This window comes from Coregonus lavaretus, assembly GCF_964263955.1.
Source record: "Coregonus lavaretus genome assembly, chromosome: 23".
Classification (NCBI taxonomy): Eukaryota; Metazoa; Chordata; class Actinopteri; order Salmoniformes; family Salmonidae; genus Coregonus; species Coregonus lavaretus.
In genome coordinates, this window is record NC_140010.1 from 24,230,070 (window position 1) to 24,248,425 (window position 18,356).

Consider the following 18,356-nt stretch of genomic DNA (forward strand, 5'->3'; position numbering starts at 1 on the left):
GAGGAGTGGGAGGCCCCGGTGCACAACTGAGCAAGAGGACAAATATATTAGAGTGTCAGTCACTCACTTGTGATAAGACCTGTGTTAAAATCCTATTTCAGGTATTTCAATTACTTTTCAATACATTTCAAAATAAGTATTGAGATAACATTTATTTGAAAAAACAAGTAGTTGACTATTGGAATGTATTTGTAAATACACTTGCAAAGTATTTGAAAATACTTATATGCACTGACTCAAATACACTCCCCTTCATTTAACACAGGTATTTGAAAATAGTATTTGAAATAAGTATTTGAAAATACTTACAAATACAATTTGGTCGACTATTTGTTTTTTTCAAATAAACATTCAAATACTCAAATACACAGCATTTGTTTAAATAACAAATACACATGTATTTGAACCCAGGTCTGCTAGTGATTCAATCTCAAATACATCACTCCATTCCATTCTGCATCTTTCTTGTTTTCTGTACATTCATATACATTTGAGAACTACCTTAGAAACGTGTTTTAATTCCTTATTTTTTGTAAGTGCAATCCTCTGGGGATCCAATGCACATTTTATATTTACATTTTAGTAATTTAGCAGACGCTCTTATCCAGAGCAACTTACAATTAGTGAATACATATATATATATATTTTTTTTATACTGGCCCCCAGTGGGAATCAAACCCACAACCCTGGCATTGCAAACGCCATGCTCTATCAAGTGAGCTACATCCCTGCCGGCCATTCCCTCCCCTACCCTGGGCCAATTGTGCGCCGCCCATGAGTCTCCCGGTCGCGGCCGGCTGCGACAGAGCCTGGATTCGAACCAGGATCTCTAGTGGCACAGTTAGCACTGCGATGCAGTGCCTTAGACCACTGCGCCACTCAGGTGTATATGTTTTTTTGCAAAATACAATACAATTAACTTAAATTCAATATTGAAGTTCAGTGAAAGTGCAGACAGATATAATTGGTTGCCGGTGGTATGCACTATGCAGTATACTGTAGTACCTGTCTCTGGATCACACTGGTGTTCACAGGGGTCCAGAATGCGGCGGCCACACAGCTCATTGATCCAAGGCCCGCTGGCATTCTGCTGGTAGTACAGCAACACCTGGGCCGGGTTCAGCCAGTCAGACGCATCCAGTTGACTGCCCTGCAGCAAAATGAACTTGGACCCTAAGAAAAAGGGAAAGGCTTGTTGGTTGTTAGAAAACACACAGTTTAGGTACCTACCTGATCAATTTAAGGTACAGTACTTTACATCAGCCTTTCTATTCAACAGTTCATAGAGTACAGACTGTTATCACAAGGCACAAAAAATAATAAATTTTCTGAGTATTATATTTTCCCGGATGAAAAACAGCAGTGAAATGGATAGGACATAATGTTCTGGTAACTCATTTCATATTTCTGAAGGTGCATGGCATACACAGCAGTGGCATAAATACACATTTCTCACAGGCAAAAACCTAGATTGTTATCACCTTAACCACAACATTACATTAAGTCTGATAAGATTGTGTAGACATTTATGGACACGTTCTAAATCGATCTGAGTTTCTGCGATTCAAAAGGCAAATTCACAATCTTTCATCTCTCTTTTCAAAGTTGCCTCCACTGGATGCCTTCTGGAATGATAATTCCACCCGGAGTATCCGTGGAATACAGTGGTGGTTAGGAATCAAATCAAACCGGAATGATGGATGAGTAAGGCAAGTCACAGCCCATACTATATCTGGACTGCCAGCTCCCATGATGGCTGAAAAATGCATATGAGCCAAGAGTGAATACTTGGCCTGCAGTGCTTTTCTGCAGGTGCTAGCTACCCTGAAATTCATTAACGAGCCAGCCCAAGCACAGAGAAAGTGGAGAGAGAAAGAGTGATGATACAGTGGGTGGTCACGACGACCTGGCCTGATTGTGCTTTGATGCTTTGAGGGCACATCTGTTGTGGTCTCAAATGGGAGGAGAGAGGGTAGAGGGGAGGAATCAGCCTAGTGACATTTCCCCATTTCCCTTTGTCTGGGAGTGGGGTAGCAGAGAGCGGCATACAGTTATACCCCTGTGGTTTTCAGGAGGGCAGGCGCTCGCCCCTTACCGTCTGCGATGAGGTGCTCGGGCACATGGAGGATGACACGGACATTGACGCCACAGGAGAGGTGTGAGGAGTACACCAGGCCGATCACACAGCTGACAACGCTGATCAAAGTCAGGGTGGTCTTATTGATGGGGCTTCGTGGGGAACCTGCTGGAAAAAAGAAGGACACAGACAACAAAGGGGAAGCATGTGAAGCTGAAACCACACTGTGGCTATTTCCCAAATGGCACCTTATTCCCTTTATAGTGCACTACTTTTGACCAGGGCTCATAGGGTAAAAAGTAGTGCACTATAAAGGGAATATGATGCCATTTGGGAAGCACCCCTTTATTCCCTCCAGCACCTCCACCAAGGGAGTCGCTTACAAACAAGTCATCACTGGGCTTACTGCCCATGAAAGGGACCTCTGTACCAAACCAGTGGCCTTTGGGAGACTTGGCTTGTCAAGTCTAGCTGGTGGGCGATAAAAGTGGCCAAATAAGAGCAGTTCAGAGGTTGCTTTCGGTTCCCCCACATCCCCCACATCATTGCTGTACATCACAGCACCAAATATATGGGGGATTGGAAATGATGCAGACAATTACATTAATAGAAGCCACAATCTATCTGCAATATTAAAGCTGATCTACCCCTTAAAAAAAATTAACTGTTTCCTACCTTATAGCTTGCCTGCCCACACACACACACACACACACACACACACACACACACACACACACACACACAAACACAAACACACTCCCACCCACAACAATCTGACCTCTAATATAGGAAGCCAATAACAGCCTTCAACTTTGTTAGAAGTGATTCTTAATCCCTATCCAATGTTCCTCGATTACTGTCCCTTTTAGCATTCTTAAAATAACTCCAGCAGAACTTCTTAATTCAAAATATAGCTTAAGTTAATCCTTAAAAACAAACGATTGCAGAGTAATACCGAGACCTAACTTGTAAAACAAATTCACTCACATATAGTGAACTTATTACTGAGTGCATTTTTGCTAACAAGGAAACATAATCTTCTAATTCCAATTCCCTTCTTTGCAATTTGACACAAAGCCCCAAACTTGATCCATTAAGTTTTTTAACAAAAAGAAAATGAAAATGAATCCCATCATTATGACACTCTCTCTCTGCACATCTTTTTTTTTTACATCAACATATGGTTTTGCATTTCAGTAACATGATTTCAGGTATCCAGATAAAACTCACTAACCAAAAATAAATAAAGTAATGTCTCATCAAGTCAACATTTATTTTGATCAGCTTCACAGTTAATGTGCGAAGGAACGTGTAGAAATGCACATTCTATTCTTAACCGTTTTACTAATTAATGGTGTTGGTTATTTTGTTTTGACACCTGTGCAGATAACAAAATCTTAATTGGTTGGAGGTGCTGTTGAGGATGTTGAGGCAGGCATGCCATATCTGGTCGTTCAGATGCTTGTATTTTGGCAGCTCAGTGTTAGGGGCATTCGGTTCCCTCACATCATTGCTGTACATCACAGCACCAAGGACATATAGCATGCTCACAAACATACTGTTGATCCCATGCACTTTCACGGTCACACAACAACAACACAAGCCAATCGCTTCCTTTATTTCAAACATTACAATGCTAGACACATTATTGTCTCAAGTTAGGCAGATAGCAAAATCGTACACATACTCACATGGGTTAGAACACAGCACATTGTTAACAACAACCATGATCACTAGCAAAGAGAGAATGTTTGAATGCATGTGTATGTGTTTGAACTCAAGCATTGTAAACACATACATTTGTTGTCCATTCATCTACTCTGATATATGTATTTTTCATTGTCATCATGCGAGTATGAAATCAGATGATGTCTGTGCAGTATAATATTCCTTCCTTACCCCCTGAGCCCCACGCGCTGTTGGCGTTACCATTTCTCATACCTCGGCTGCGGCGCCTGCTGCGATTGGGGTCAGTGTAAAAGGTCAACTGAGGTTCGCTGTCGGCCTCCGTGCCTGAGTCCCCGTCCGGGTTTAAGAAGGTTGAACCCGCTGTAGAATTCACAACAAAAACCTCTTATCACAATAATGATGTGATGTGTCCTCTGTTTGGATGAAATGCGTGGAATACATGGGATGTCCATCTACACATTCTGCAGTTGATTTTAAGGAATGTATACAGCAAGTATTTCTTTTCTAAAATCACTTTGCGTTGACATCACCATACTAATAGCCATATGTAATCATTACAGTAATATGGCAAGTAGAAGGGGAGAGCTATAAACCCCTGAATAGCAGACCCATGGGAATTACATACTGACTGTTTTCCTTACTTTATCAATAATAAAAAGGATCATGTTGACACTAAGTGTTAATCGAAAAGAAACATCAACAAATGTGGGAGGAAAATGCAGAATTCAATATAAAAAGGTGTGGATTAGATTATTTACATTGCCTGAAGGTAAAAGATGTGTAGCTGTATCAAAATCTTGATAGTGAAACTGAGAACTTGAGGCGTCTGTACTAGTAGCCACGTTCCTGTACCACTAAATGTGACCTTTAATTAATGTTTCTAATAATTTTATGCCAGGGGGCTGAATGGAGCTGTGTGTTACACAACATATTGTACTGCTTGCCTTGTACCATCGTTAGCCATACTGTACATGCAAAACATTATGGCATATTTTGGAGTCTGTTAAAGGTTAACAGCAGATTGTTGTTACATTTTCATATTTTGATCATGCTATGGTACGAATGGAAAATAATAACTGGAACAGTGGGCTAAACTTCAGCTTTTATAAAACATGTCTATCTTCAGTATATTCTATACAAGACATACAGTTCTACCCTCTCTCAGGAAATAATTAAGAAATGGATTCATGATGAATTAAACCAACATGACTCTGGCTAAATCCCAAATGGCACCCTATTCTTAGACAGGCCAATTCAGACTTAGGAAAATTACGCCTTTCGCACGCACGCCTTTCCTACTCACTTCTCAGTAGTTGGTATTCAGACTTACCTTATAGAGGCACTTTACGAGATTTGCGGGCGTGGTTCCCTTGTGCACACTGAATAAATTAAATTCAACACCAAAAACACACCCACCGGGTGGCCTACTAATTTGATCTGAGTTTTTGTTCAATTTGTTTCTGTTCATTTTTTTTTTAAGCAATCCCTTTAAATATGGTGTACCTTTAATTTGAATTTGACCGGCACAAGACTTGAATGTAGACTATGGAGAACGTGTTCAGAATATATAAAGATAGCCATGAAAACATACAGTTGAAGTTGGAAGTTTACATACACCTTAGCCAAATACATTTAAACTCAGTTTTCCACAATTCCTGACATTTAATCCTACTTAAAAATTCCCTGTTTTAGGTCCCTCCTGCAGCAAAGCACCCCCACAGCATGATGCTGCCACCCCCGTGCTTCACGGTTCGGATGATGTTCTTCGGCTTGCAAGCACCCTATTTTTCCTCCTAACATAACGATGGTCATTATGGCCAAACAGTTCTATTTTTGTTTCATCAGACCAGAGGACATTTCTTTGTCCCCATGTGCAGTTGCAAACCGTAGTCTGGCTTTTTTATGGCGGTTTTGGACGAGTGGCTTTTTCCTTGCTGAGCGGCCTTTCAGGTTATGTCGATATAGGACTCATTTTACTGTGGATATACTTTTGTACCTGTTTCCTCCAGCATCTTCACAAGGTCCTTTGCTGTTGTTCTGGGATTGATTTGCACTTTTCGCACCAAAGTACATTAATCTCTAGGAGACAGAATGTGGCTCCTTCCTGAGCGGTATGACGGCTGCGTGGTCCCATGGTGTTTATACTTGCGTACTATTGTTTGTACAGATGAACGTGGTACCTTCAGGCGTTTGGAAATTGCTCCCAAGGATGAACCAGACTTGTGGAAGTCTACAATTTTTTTTCTGAGGTCTTGGCTGATTTCTTTTGATTTTCCCATGATGTCAAGCAAAGAGGCACTGAGATTGAAGGTAGGCCTTGAAATACATCCACAGGTACACCTCCAATTGACTCAAATTATGTTTTATTAGCCTATCAGAAGGTTCTAAAGCCATGACATCATTTTCTGGAATTTTCCAAGCTGTTTAAAGGCACAGTCAACTTAGTGTATGTAAACTTCAGACCCACTGGAATTGTGATACAGTGAATTACAGTGGGGAAAAAAAGTATTTAGTCAGCCACCAATTGTGCAAGTTCTCCCACTTAAAAAGATGAGAGAGGCCTGTAATTTTCATCATAGGTACACGTCAACTATGACAGACAAAATGAGGAAAAAAAATCCAGAAAATCACGTTGTAGGATTTTTAATGAATTTATTGGCATATGATGGTGGAAAATAAGTATTTGGTCAATAACAAAAGTTTCTCAATACTTTGTTATATACCCTTTGTTGGCAATGACACAGGTCAAACGTTTTCTGTAAGTCTTCACAAGGTTTTCACACACTGTTGCTGGTATTTTGGCCCATTCCTCCATGCAGATCTCCTCTAGAGCAGTGATGTTTTGGGGCTGTCGCTGGGCAACACAGACTTTCAACTCCCTCCAAAGATTTTCTATGGGGTTGAGATCTGGAGACTGGCTAGGCCACTCCAGGACCTTGAAATGCTTCTTACGAAGCCACTCCTTCGTTGCCCGGGCGGTGTGTTTGGGATCATTGTCATGCTGAAAGACCCAGCCACGTTTCATCTTCAATGCCCTTGCTGATGGAAGGAGGGTTTCACTCAAAATCTCACGATACATGGCCCCATTCATTCTTTCCTTTACACGGATCAGTCGTCCTGGTCCCTTTGCAGAAAAACAGCCCCAAAGCATGATGTTTCCAACCCCATGCTTCACAGTAGGTATGGTGTTCTTTGGATGCAACTCAGCATTCTTTGTCCTCCAAACATGACGAGTTGAGTTTTTACCAAAAAGTTATATTTTGGTTTCATCTGACCATATGACATTCTCCCAATCCTCTTCTGGATCATCCAAATGCACTTCAGACGGGCCTGGACATGTACTGGCTTAAGCAGGGGGACACGTCTCGCACTGCAGGATTTGAGTCCCTGGCGGCGTAGTGTGTTACTGATGGTTGGCTTTGTTACTTTGGTCCCAGCTCTCTGCAGGTCATTCACTAGGTCCCCCCGTGTGGTTCTGGGATTTTTGCTCACCGTTCTTGTGATCATTTTGACCCCACGGGGTGAGATCTTGCGTGGAGCCCCAGATCGAGGGAGATTATCAGTGGTCTTGTATGTCTTCCATTTCCTAATAATTGCTCCCACAGTTGATTTCTTCAAACCAAGCTGCTTACCTATTGCAGATTCAGTCTTCCCAGCCTGGTGCAGGTCTACAATTTTGTTTTTGGTGTCCTTTGACAGCTCTTTGGTCTTGGCCATTGTGAAGTTTGGAGTGTGACTGTTTGAGGTTGTGGACAGGTGTATTTTATACTGATAACAAGTTCAAACAGGTGCCATTAATACAGGTAACGAGTGGAGGACAGAGGAGCCTCTGAAAGAAGAAGTTACAGGTCTGTGAGAGCCAGAAATCTTGCTTGTTTGTAGGTGACCAAATACTTATTTTCCACCATAATTTGCAAATAAATTCATAAAAAATCCTACAATGGGATTTTCTGGATTTTTTTTCCTCATTTTGTCTGTCATAGTTGACGTGTACCTATGATGAAAATTACAGGCCTCTCTCATCTTTTTAAGTGGGAGAACTTGCACAATTGGTGGCTGACTAAATACTTTTTTTCCCCACTGTATAAGTGAAATAATCTGTCTGTTTTAATGACTCCAACCTAAGTGTATGTAAACTTCCGACTTCAACTGTATGCATATTTGTCTCCATTTTAGAACCCTAATCTACCCATGGGTAGATTTAAAAACATTGATTTTACACAATATTATTTATGTTTAGGGAATAATCATGAATCCTACTTCATGGAAGAATAGAGCCTTTACGCACGAACAAAAAAAAGTGGTTTGACGATGGAAGTAGTGTAGCTTACAATATAATTATAATACCCTAATGTCCCGCATTGATCACGGAACTGTGTGATAGCAAGTGCCAAGTCTTGCGCCGTGCATCAAGTTCAAAGTAACGGTTTGAGCACCATAAATGAGCTCCATAATGATTTAATAATCCTACATGTCCCGATTTATTTTTTACTACAATTTGTATTTGGCCTTCATTAAATAGTATCCACTATTACTTGACCCTCAGCCACAACCACAAGGACGTGACAGCTTTTACATAGGAAATTAATAAAGGTAGGCTAAATCAAACAATGTAATAGAACACTAAATTGGCAGTTAAATACATTTACATTTACGTCATTTAGCAGACGCTCTTATCCAGAGCGACTTACAGTTAGTGAATACATATTTTTTTTTATACTGGCCCCCCGTGGGAATCGAACCCACAACCCTGGCGTTGCAAACGCCATGCTCTATCAACTGAGCTACATCCCTGCCGGCCATTCCCTCCCCTACCCTGGACGACGCTGGGCCAATTGTGCGCCGCCCATGAGTCTCCCGGTCACGGCCGGCTGCGACAGAGCCTGGATTCGAACAAGGATCTAGTGGCACAGTTAGCACTGCGATGCAGTGCCTTAGACCACTGCGCCACTCAGGAGTACACATGGTTATTTAACAGTCGCTACAGGTAGTGGCTAATAATATTTATCATAAGCTATTGCCTACAAATTGAAGGAAACAGGAAAATTTGTGGAATATGATTAAAACATTGGCCCAGCGTGGTTCGGGTTAGGGGAGGCTTTGGCCAGCTGGGATGTCCTTGTCCCATTGCGCACTAGCGACTCCTGTGGCAGGCCGGGCGCATGCACGCTGACACGGTCGCCAGTTGAACGGCGTTTCCTCCGACACATTGGTGCGGCTGGCTTCCGGGTTAAGCGAGCAGTGTGTCAAGAAGCAGTGCGGCTTGGCAGGGTCGTGTTTCGGAGGACGCATGGCTCTCGACCTTCGCCTCTCCCGAGTCCGTACGGGAGTTGCAGCGATGGGAAAAGAATGTAACTACCAATTGGACATCACGAAATTGGGGAGAAAAATGTAATAAAGTTCAATTTACGCGCGTATCTCTGGTCTGAATTTCCCCCATAGTGCAGTACTTTTATGTTTATCCTACCCAGCACAGCACAGGACAAATGCTTTCATTATGCTGCATCAGGAAGATAGATGCATGATAAGACTGGGCCGTAGAATATGTATCCTCAGTAGGGGGATAATACAGTTTGTGTCAGTCCATATTATGACTTTAAATCCACTATCCGTTACAGAGGTGGAAGATGGTGCTGTTCTGGTACAACGCAAGGGAGAATAAACTAATAAATGTTCATAATCATTATCTCATTGAAGCCATTAGATTATGGCTTTGGCATTATGCAAATAGCATATATAATAGGGTATTGTTTTGAGTAGGCTATATAGGCTACATTGGAATCCAATTGACGCAAATGACTGTGTTTTGGTAGAAACATGAACATTTGTCACGCCCTGGCTCTGGGGACTATGTTATGTTGAGCCAGGGTGTGTAAGTCTATGTTTAATTTTCTATGTTGGTCTGAGTGACTCCCAATCAGAGGCAACGAGTGTCAGCTGGGTGTCTCTGATTGGGAGCCATATTTAACTGCTTGTCTTGCACTTTGTGTTTTGTGGTTTCTTGTTCCTTTTGGTTTGGTATCGAAGGACTTCACGGTTCGTTCTTTGTTTTGATCGTGTGATCTAGTAAATAAATATAAATATGTTCACCCGCAACGCTGCGCCTTGGTCCTCATTAGACGATCGTGACAGAAGAAACCACCATAACCAGACCAAGCAGCGTGTTCAGGAGCCATCGCTGGCAGATCTCCGTGGCAACCTCGACTGGATCAAGCAGCGTGACGAGGAGAGAGGATGGACGTGGGAGGAGATGATTGCGAGTCTGGCAAGAGGGAGGAGAGACCCCCAGGAAATTTTTAGGGGGGGGCTCACGACGTCGGGCCAGCAGGTGTACGGGTTAGAGCGGTGCAAAGCGTTGGCAGAGAAGGCCGCCAGGTTAGGGGGGCCACTGGGCACAGAGGAGAGGGAAAGTGTGGAGGCACGGCGAGAGGTACTGGGGTGTGTTACCAGTCCGGTCCGGCCCGTTCCTGATCCCTGCGTGGGGCCAGTGGTGTGTGTCCCCAGTACGGTCCGGCCTGTTCCTGCCATTCCCACCAAGTCAGTGGTGCGCGTCGTCAGCCCAGCCCGGCCTGTTCCTGCCATTCCCACCAAGTCAGTGGTGCGCGTCATCAGCCCGGCCCGGCCTGTTCCTGCCATTCCCACCAAGTCAGTGGTGCGCGTCGTCAGCCCAGCCCGGCCTGTTCCTGCCATTCCCACCAAGTCAGTGGTGTGCGTCGACAGCCCAGCCCGGCCTGTCCCTGCTCCACGCACAAAGCCTACGGTGTGCGTCGACAGCCCAGCCCGGCCCGTTCCTGCTCTCCGCACCAAGTCTGTGGTGCGCGTCGCCAGCCCAGTCCGGCCCATCCAAGCTTCCCGCACCAAGCCAGTGGTGTGCGTCGTCAGTCCGGCACGGCCCGTTCCTGCTCTCCGCACCAAGTCTGTGGTGCGCGTCACCAGCCCAGTCCGGCCCATCCAAGCTTCCCGCACCAAGCCAGTGGTGTGCGTCGTCAGCCCTGTCCGGCCCGTTCCTGCTCTCCGCACCAAGTCTGTGGTGCGCGTCGCCAGCCCGGTCCGGCCCGTCCAAGCTCCCCGCACTGGGTCAGTGGTGCGCGTCGTCAGCCCGGTCCGGCTCATTCCTGCTCCCCGCACCAAGTCAGGGGTGCGCTTCGTCAGCCCGGTCCGGCCCGTTCCTCCTCCACGCATCAAGCCAGGGGTGTGCGTCGTCAGTCCAGCACAACCCGTGCCTGGGTCATGTCCGGAGCCGGATCCGCCGCTGAGGCGGAGTGCCCACCCGGTCCCTCCCCTGTTGTGGTTGTTTGGCGCGGCCGGAGTCCGCGCCTTTGGGGGGGGGTACTGTCACGCCCTGGCTCTGGGGACTATGTTATGTTGAGCCAGGGTGTGTAAGTCTATGTTTAATTTTCTATGTTGGTCTGAGTGACTCCCAATCAGAGGCAACGAGTGTCAGCTGGGTGTCTCTGATTGGGAGCCATATTTAACTGCTTGTCTTGCACTTTGTGTTTTGTGGTTTCTTGTTCCTTTTGGTTTGGTATCGAAGGACTTCACGTTTCGTTCTTTGTTTTGATCGTGTGATCTAGTAAATAAATATAAATATGTTCACCCGCAACGCTGCGCCTTGGTCCTCTCTGTTCGACGAGCGTGACAACATTGAAACCTATCATTTAAAGAGGATGTGCTATAGCTCTTCTCACAAGTTTTAGTGGTCTTGCTATTACAAAGTAAGCAGACAAATCCATCAAAGCTTAAAGCTATGCTGGCTCAGCTGGAAATCCTAGCACCACTATCTTCATTTTGAATTGCTCATTGACAATAGCATTAAAAATCCAAACCAAGACATTGCCTTTAATTAACCCACAAAAGGTTATCCAATACAAAGGGTGAATAAAAACGTCTCTGGCAAGCATAAAGATCTGACAAAGTGGAAGCTCTGTCTTGAAAAGTACTGTAAAGAACAAGGTGTTTCATGTACAAGATGGAATTACTAAGGCACTGTTTCAGCAGAATGACATTGCCTTGATAACAATATTCACAGGGAGCATATAAACTACAAAAAACAATAGTGATGCCAACGATTAACTATTTTACAAACATTTATGCCTCATAACAATTCCTAACAAAACTATTTTTTCTTAAGGAGTTCAATAATGATGAAAGGAGGTGAAACAAATTTCCAAATGACACTTAGATGATACAATTAGTTTTTTTCTAGGTTACAAAGAAGAATTAAAGCACCTTTCAAGGAATTAACAACAAATCGAATGCTGCAGTTTGAAAATAATGTGTTAGCCTCAACAATTAGGCAAGGTGCAAAGAACTATGGCAACGAATAAAAATGGGCTCTTTTAAACATTCAACACATGATGTAGCTTAGCACTAGGCATGCACTGCAGGTGCAAATACCTCTTACAACACAGTTATTTTGTTATGAGCTTTTGGGGTCCGGATCTCAATAAATATAGAGGACTTTTGGCAGCAGCGACAATGACACTGGAATGACAATCACTGGGGAGAGGTGCAAGAACCCACAGGAGTACTACCAATATAAATCTGACAAAAGGCTTGTAACCACAACAACTGTAGAGAGAAGCACACTTGAGTGACTCCAAAACGTGTAAAAAGATCAGGTGATTGCATGAGAAGTACCGCTGGGACACAGATGAGAATATTTAACATTCAAAAACTATTGTGACTTCTGACTCCAAATTCAGAGACAGCTTAATCTTTGGGGTTGTTGTTCCAAATATTATGTGGAATAATTGTATGGCAGAATCCCTTACGTATGCTACAATTAAAATGGTAGAGTAAGGATGCTTTGAGACTAAAACTTCAATTTCCCGGTATGAATAACAAGTTCAGTATAACAAGACAAGGGCTCCTTGAAGCAGACAACAAACACCAAACAGACAACAGCTGTGACAAAGACAGCTACCCCAACCTCGCTGTTTGGCTTGCCATACACGTTTAGCAGCACATTTGAGTTAGGCATCAACATTTGATGCGCAAAAGCTTCCCCCAATACTAAACGCTGTTAAATGTCCACTGAGAATATCAAAAAGACCTTACATGTGCATGTGCATATTTTATCACTCGGATTCCAAAACAAAAACAATAGATGTCCAAACAAAAACAACAGATGAAGCAAAATGACCTCGGGAAAAGTCTTTCCAATTCCGATTTACTGGACTGTGTACACTTTGTACATAGAACCACCGAGGGGTTTGTTGTGGAGAGAAGAAGTTGTCACAAGAGGATCAGATAAAGAGCAGATGAAATGATAATGCATTTACAGTTGTCCTTCATTGTTCTTTGTCCTCTGGTGTTCCAAATAAACAAATTTAACTAAATGAATGAGATAAATATGCAAATAGTGTATGTTTAATTCTGAAGGCGGCAATCTGATTGAGAGCGGGCTGTAGGGCTGTGAGAGATTGCTTTCAGAGAGCAGAAAACCAAAGGCTGCTCATAACTCTGAGCGACAGATAGTCTGGGGGAAGCCAAGAGCCAATGGATCATTTTGCGGACATGGTATGCTTTTATTTGCCATTGAATTAGCAAACAGATTGGATCTTTAGCATTTTCTGTCCTGAAAGTGATCAGCTAATTGACTTCTGTTTTGCCCAACAGGCTTTCAAGAATACCAGCGAGCTTTGATTTAAGCAAAAATACATTGCAGGGGTATATCCACCATACAGGTTTTCAACCAAGATCAGATAGAAAAGGAAGCATTCTCCTAGGCTCTCTGAGAAAGTCACAAAGTACATGAACACAGGAATGCAAAAAAGGTTTTGCAACCAAAACAACAGTAGGGGAGAGTGGGGTATGTTGAGCCATTTCTTACATTCAGCATCACTACGTCAAAGGAAATATAGTATTCTTTCTAACAAGATTTCAACATATATATCAGGATGTTGTGTATCCCTGGAAATAATCAGAATGCATGTAAACATTACAGTTTGGGGTAAATTGGGTATGGGGTAAATTGAGCATAGGGACTGGGTAAGCCTAGGGACCCATTTTTTACACTTTGTTCTTTTATTTAACACTTTTAACATAGGTTCGGGCCCTGGTGTAACCTCATATCCCAGCGATAGTGCCTGGGAAGAAAACACTTCAATTGTTGCCTAGAGGGGGGTGAACACAACTGAGGATGGCATTTTTCATCATTTGAACTTGACTAATCACACAAATGCAAGCTGTCTTCAATACTATGCATATACAGTGCCTTCAGAAAGTATTCATACCCCTTGACTTATTCCACAGTTTGTTGTGTTACAGCCTGAATTCAAAATGGATTAAACATAATTTTTTCTCACCCATCTACAAACAATACCCCACAATGACAAAGTGTAAACATGTTCTTTGAAATTTTTGCAAATGTATTGAAAATGAATACATAAATATCTAACTTACATAACTATTCACATCCCTGAGTCAATACTTTGTAAAAGCACCTTTGGCAGCGATTACAGCTGTGAGTCTTTCTTGGTAAGTCTCTAAGAGCTTTCCACTCCTGGATTGTGCAACATTTGCCCATTATCATTTTCAAAATTCTTCAAGCTCTTTCTCACTGTAACTCGGCCACTCAGCAACATTCACTCTCTTCTTGGTAAGCAACTCCAGTGTAGATTTGGCCTTGTGTTTCAGGTTATTGTCCAGCTGAAGGGGGAATTCATCTCCCAGTGTATGGTCGAAAGCAGACTGAACCAGGTTTTACTCTAGGATTTTGCCTGTTGTTTAGCATTCCATTTATTTTTTATCCTGAAAAACTCCCCAGTCCTTAACAATTACAAGCATACCCATAACATGATGCAGCCACCACTATGCTGTTGTATTGAATTTGCCCCAAACATAACACTTTGTATTCAGGACAAAAAGTTAATTGCTTTTAAAATATTACTTTAGCCTTGTTGCAAAGAGGATGCATGTTTTGTAATATGTTTATTCTGTACAGGCTTCCTTCTGTTCACTCTGTAAATTATGTTAGTATTGTGGAGTAACTACAATGTTGTTGATCCATCCTAACTTTCCTCCTATCACAGCCATAAAACTCTGTAACTGTTTTAAAGTCACCATTGGCCTCATGGTGAAATCCCTGAGAGGTTTCCTTCCTCTCCGGCAACTGAGTTAGGAAGGACGCCTGTATCTTTGTAGTGACTGGGTGTATTGATACACCATCCAAAGTGTAATTAATAACTTCACCATGCTCAAAGGGATATTTAATGTCTGCTTTATTTTTTACCCATCTACCAATAGGTGTCCTTCTTTGCGAGGCATTGGAAAACATCCCTGCTCTTTGTGGTTGAATCTCTGTTTGAAATTCACTACTCGACTGAGGGACCTTACAGATAATTGTTTGTGTGGGGTACAGAGATGAGGTAGTCATTCAAAAATCATGGTAACATTATTTTGCACACAGAGTGAGCCCATGCAAGTGATTATGTGACTTGTTAAGCAAATTTGTACTCCTGAATTTATTTAGGCTTGCCATAACAAAGGGTTGAATATTTATTGAATCAAGACATTTCAGATTACATTTTTTTATTAATTTGTAGAAATTTAGAAAAACATAAGTCCACTTTGACATTATGGGGCATTGTGTATAGTCCAGTGACCAAAAAAGCAGTCAAGGGGTGTGAATACTTTGTGAAAGCACTGTATATGCATAAAACTGACCAAATGTAATCATCATTTGTATGGGGTATATTGATTAGTCATTGGCTTAACTTGCCCCTAGCCAAAAGGCACAATTTACCCCAAAGCAACCATTTTGACAATATTAGCCCACAGCTACAGTACACTTTCATGCTAGGTTTAGGACCTCATATTGTAGCTTATAGAGACCCCAACTGATCTATAAAACAGTCTGAAAACGATCTACTTTGGTTTAGATACACAATAAATTAATTTGACTTTGTGAAAATCCGTTCATTGGACCTAACTTGCTTACCACTTTTTTCATGTGGTTTCTTGCTTCGCAGATTTCATGAAATGATGACCTCTTCCTAAATATTTGCTCAATTTTGTATGGCTTCCTAGAAACAAGGGGTGGCTCAACTAACCCTTTGGAATGACTCTAACCCCACTCTCTTCTATCTGAAACCAGAGTCGTGTGTTTCTCACAATTCTCAAAATGAGATGGAAATGGTGGTTGACACAAATTAATATTTCATAACTGTAAAATTACTTTACACAACAGCTCTTTAGTTCACTAGCTACCACTACATGCTCAATTAGATGGTTAGCGTGACATTGCTATTTGAATCCTCTATAACATCCCACACACTAGAATTGCTTTTCTAACCAGAAAATAAACTATTCACACTAGTCAGTCATGGAGCAAAGTGGATTATGATCAGGGTCAACGGAACATACTGGGGTCTCATTTCAGAATGACATGCCCTCTTTTTCAATGCCCTCTTTTTTTACAGTCTCTTAAAGGGATACTTCGGGATTTTGGCAATGAGGCCCTTTATCTACTTCCCCAGAGTCAGATGAACTCATGGATACCATTTGGACACAAAGACATAAAAATGGTATCCATGAGTTCATCTGACTCTGGGGAAGTAGATAAAGGGCCTCATTGCCAAAATCCTGAAGTATCCCTTTAAGGACAAAACACACTGTGCCTATAAATAGTTAAAGGCTGTCATTGTTCTGTTCATTTCCCGACAAATATACATTATCGGCACTGTTCGTCGACATTCAGCAGGTGATCACTAACAAGATGCGGCCACATTTCTAGCCATGTGTCTGCATGGTGTGTTTTGTCCTTTACTTGCAGAGAACATACAATGGTCAGAATGGGAGTGGATATGGATCGATGGATGACTCACCTCGGGTTTTGCTGGACAGACGTTGTTTGCGTTGACTGGTGGAGGTGTTGTGGGGGAGGAGAGTGTTCTGCTGCAGGTGATTGCTGTCAATGGGGCTGGTGGCTATGATGTTGTCCTTGTACTTGTTCATTAGGGACAACTTTGTATTGTCACTCCCTGATGATGATAGAACAATCAAAATTAGGGAGAGAAACAAGACAGATGTAGCATAAACCCACTAAAACAGGATTAAAACATGAAAAATTAGCATGCCATTCTGAGGGTACAATAGCTTTAAAATAATGAGAATCAGCGCTACACAGTAAAGTATACAGTTGAAGTCAGAAGTTTACATACACCTTAGCCAAATACATTTCAACTCAGTTTTTCACAATTCCTGACATTTAATCCTAGTAAAAATGTCCTGTCTTAAATAGCTCAATGGACCGTAAAGGAAATCACACCACAAACAATCACCCACATGCTCTTAAGGAAATCGTGAATGTCATGGATACATTAGAACTAGTAGATATATGGAGGCTTAAATATCCTGATCTAGTGAGATATACAGTGGGGAGAACAAGTATTTGATACACTGCCGATTTTGCAGGTTTTCCTACTTACAAAGCATGTAGAGGTCTGTATTTTTATCATAGGTACACTTCAACTGTGAGAGATGGCATCTAAAACAAAAATCCAGAAAATCACATTGTATAATTTTTAAGTAATTAATTTGCATTTTATTGCATGACATAAGTATTTGATACATCAGAAAAGCAGAACTTAATATTTGGTACAGAAACCTTTGTTTGCAATTACAGAGATCATACGTTTCCTGTAGGTCTTGACCAGGTTTGCACACACTGCAGCAGGGATTTTGGCCCACTCCTCCATACAGACCTTCTCCAGATCCTTCAGGTTTCGGGGCTGTCGCTGGGCAATACGGACTTTCAGCTCCCTCCAAAGATTTTCTATTGGGTTCAGGTCTGGAGACTGGCTAGGCCACTCCAGGACCTTGAGATGCTTCTTACGGAGCCACTCCTTAGTTGCCCTGGCTGTGTGTTTCGGGTCATTCTCATGCTGGAAGACCCAGCCACGACCCATCTTCAATGCTCTTACTGAGGGAAGGAGGTTGTTGGCCAAGATCTCGCTATACATGGCCCCATCCATCCTCCCCTCAATACGGTGCAGTCGTCCTGTCCCCTTTGCAGAAAAGCATCCCCAAAGAATGATGTTTCCACCTCCATGCTTCACGGTTCAGATGGTGTTCTTGGGGTTGTCCTCATCCTTCTTCTTCCTCCAAACACGGCGAGTGGAGTTTAGACCAAAAAGCTATATTTTTGTCTCATCAGACCACATGACCTTCTCCCATTCCTCCTCTGGATCATCCAGATGGTCATTGGCAAACTTCAGACGGGCCTGGACATGCGCTGGCTTGAGCAGGGGGACCTTGCGTGCGCTGCAGGATTTTAATCCATGACGGCGTAGTGTGTTACTAATGGTTTTCTTTGAGACTGTGGTCCCAGCTCTCTTCAGGTCATTGACCATGTCCTGCCGTGTAGTTCTGGGCTGATCCCTCACCTTCCTCATGATCATTGATGCCCCACGAGGTGAGATCTTGAACTTCTTCCATTTTCTAATAATTGCACCAACAGTTGTTGCTTTCTCACCAAGCTGCTTGCCTATTGTCCTGTAGCCCATCCCAGCCTTGTGCAGGTCTACAATTTGATCCCTGATGTCCTTACACAGCTCTCTGGTCTTGGCCATTGTGGAGAGGTTGG

General features: G+C 42.7%; 1 protein-coding gene across 1 annotated transcript in view; it reads right to left on the reverse strand.

The window, feature by feature from the left end:
* Positions 1 to 18,356, reverse strand: part of LOC311098782 (astrotactin-1-like) — a gene marked incomplete at both ends in the record, with an annotated part of 287,871 nt that overhangs the window by 198,067 nt on the left and 71,448 nt on the right. Inside the window, 4 exons of the mRNA XM_084139347.1 lie at positions 1,006 to 1,173; positions 2,096 to 2,245; positions 3,977 to 4,126; positions 16,597 to 16,752. Coding sequence (XP_083995473.1) covers positions 1,006 to 1,173; positions 2,096 to 2,245; positions 3,977 to 4,126; positions 16,597 to 16,752 — 624 coding nt within the window. The remainder of the gene's footprint in view (positions 1 to 1,005; positions 1,174 to 2,095; positions 2,246 to 3,976; positions 4,127 to 16,596; positions 16,753 to 18,356) is intronic.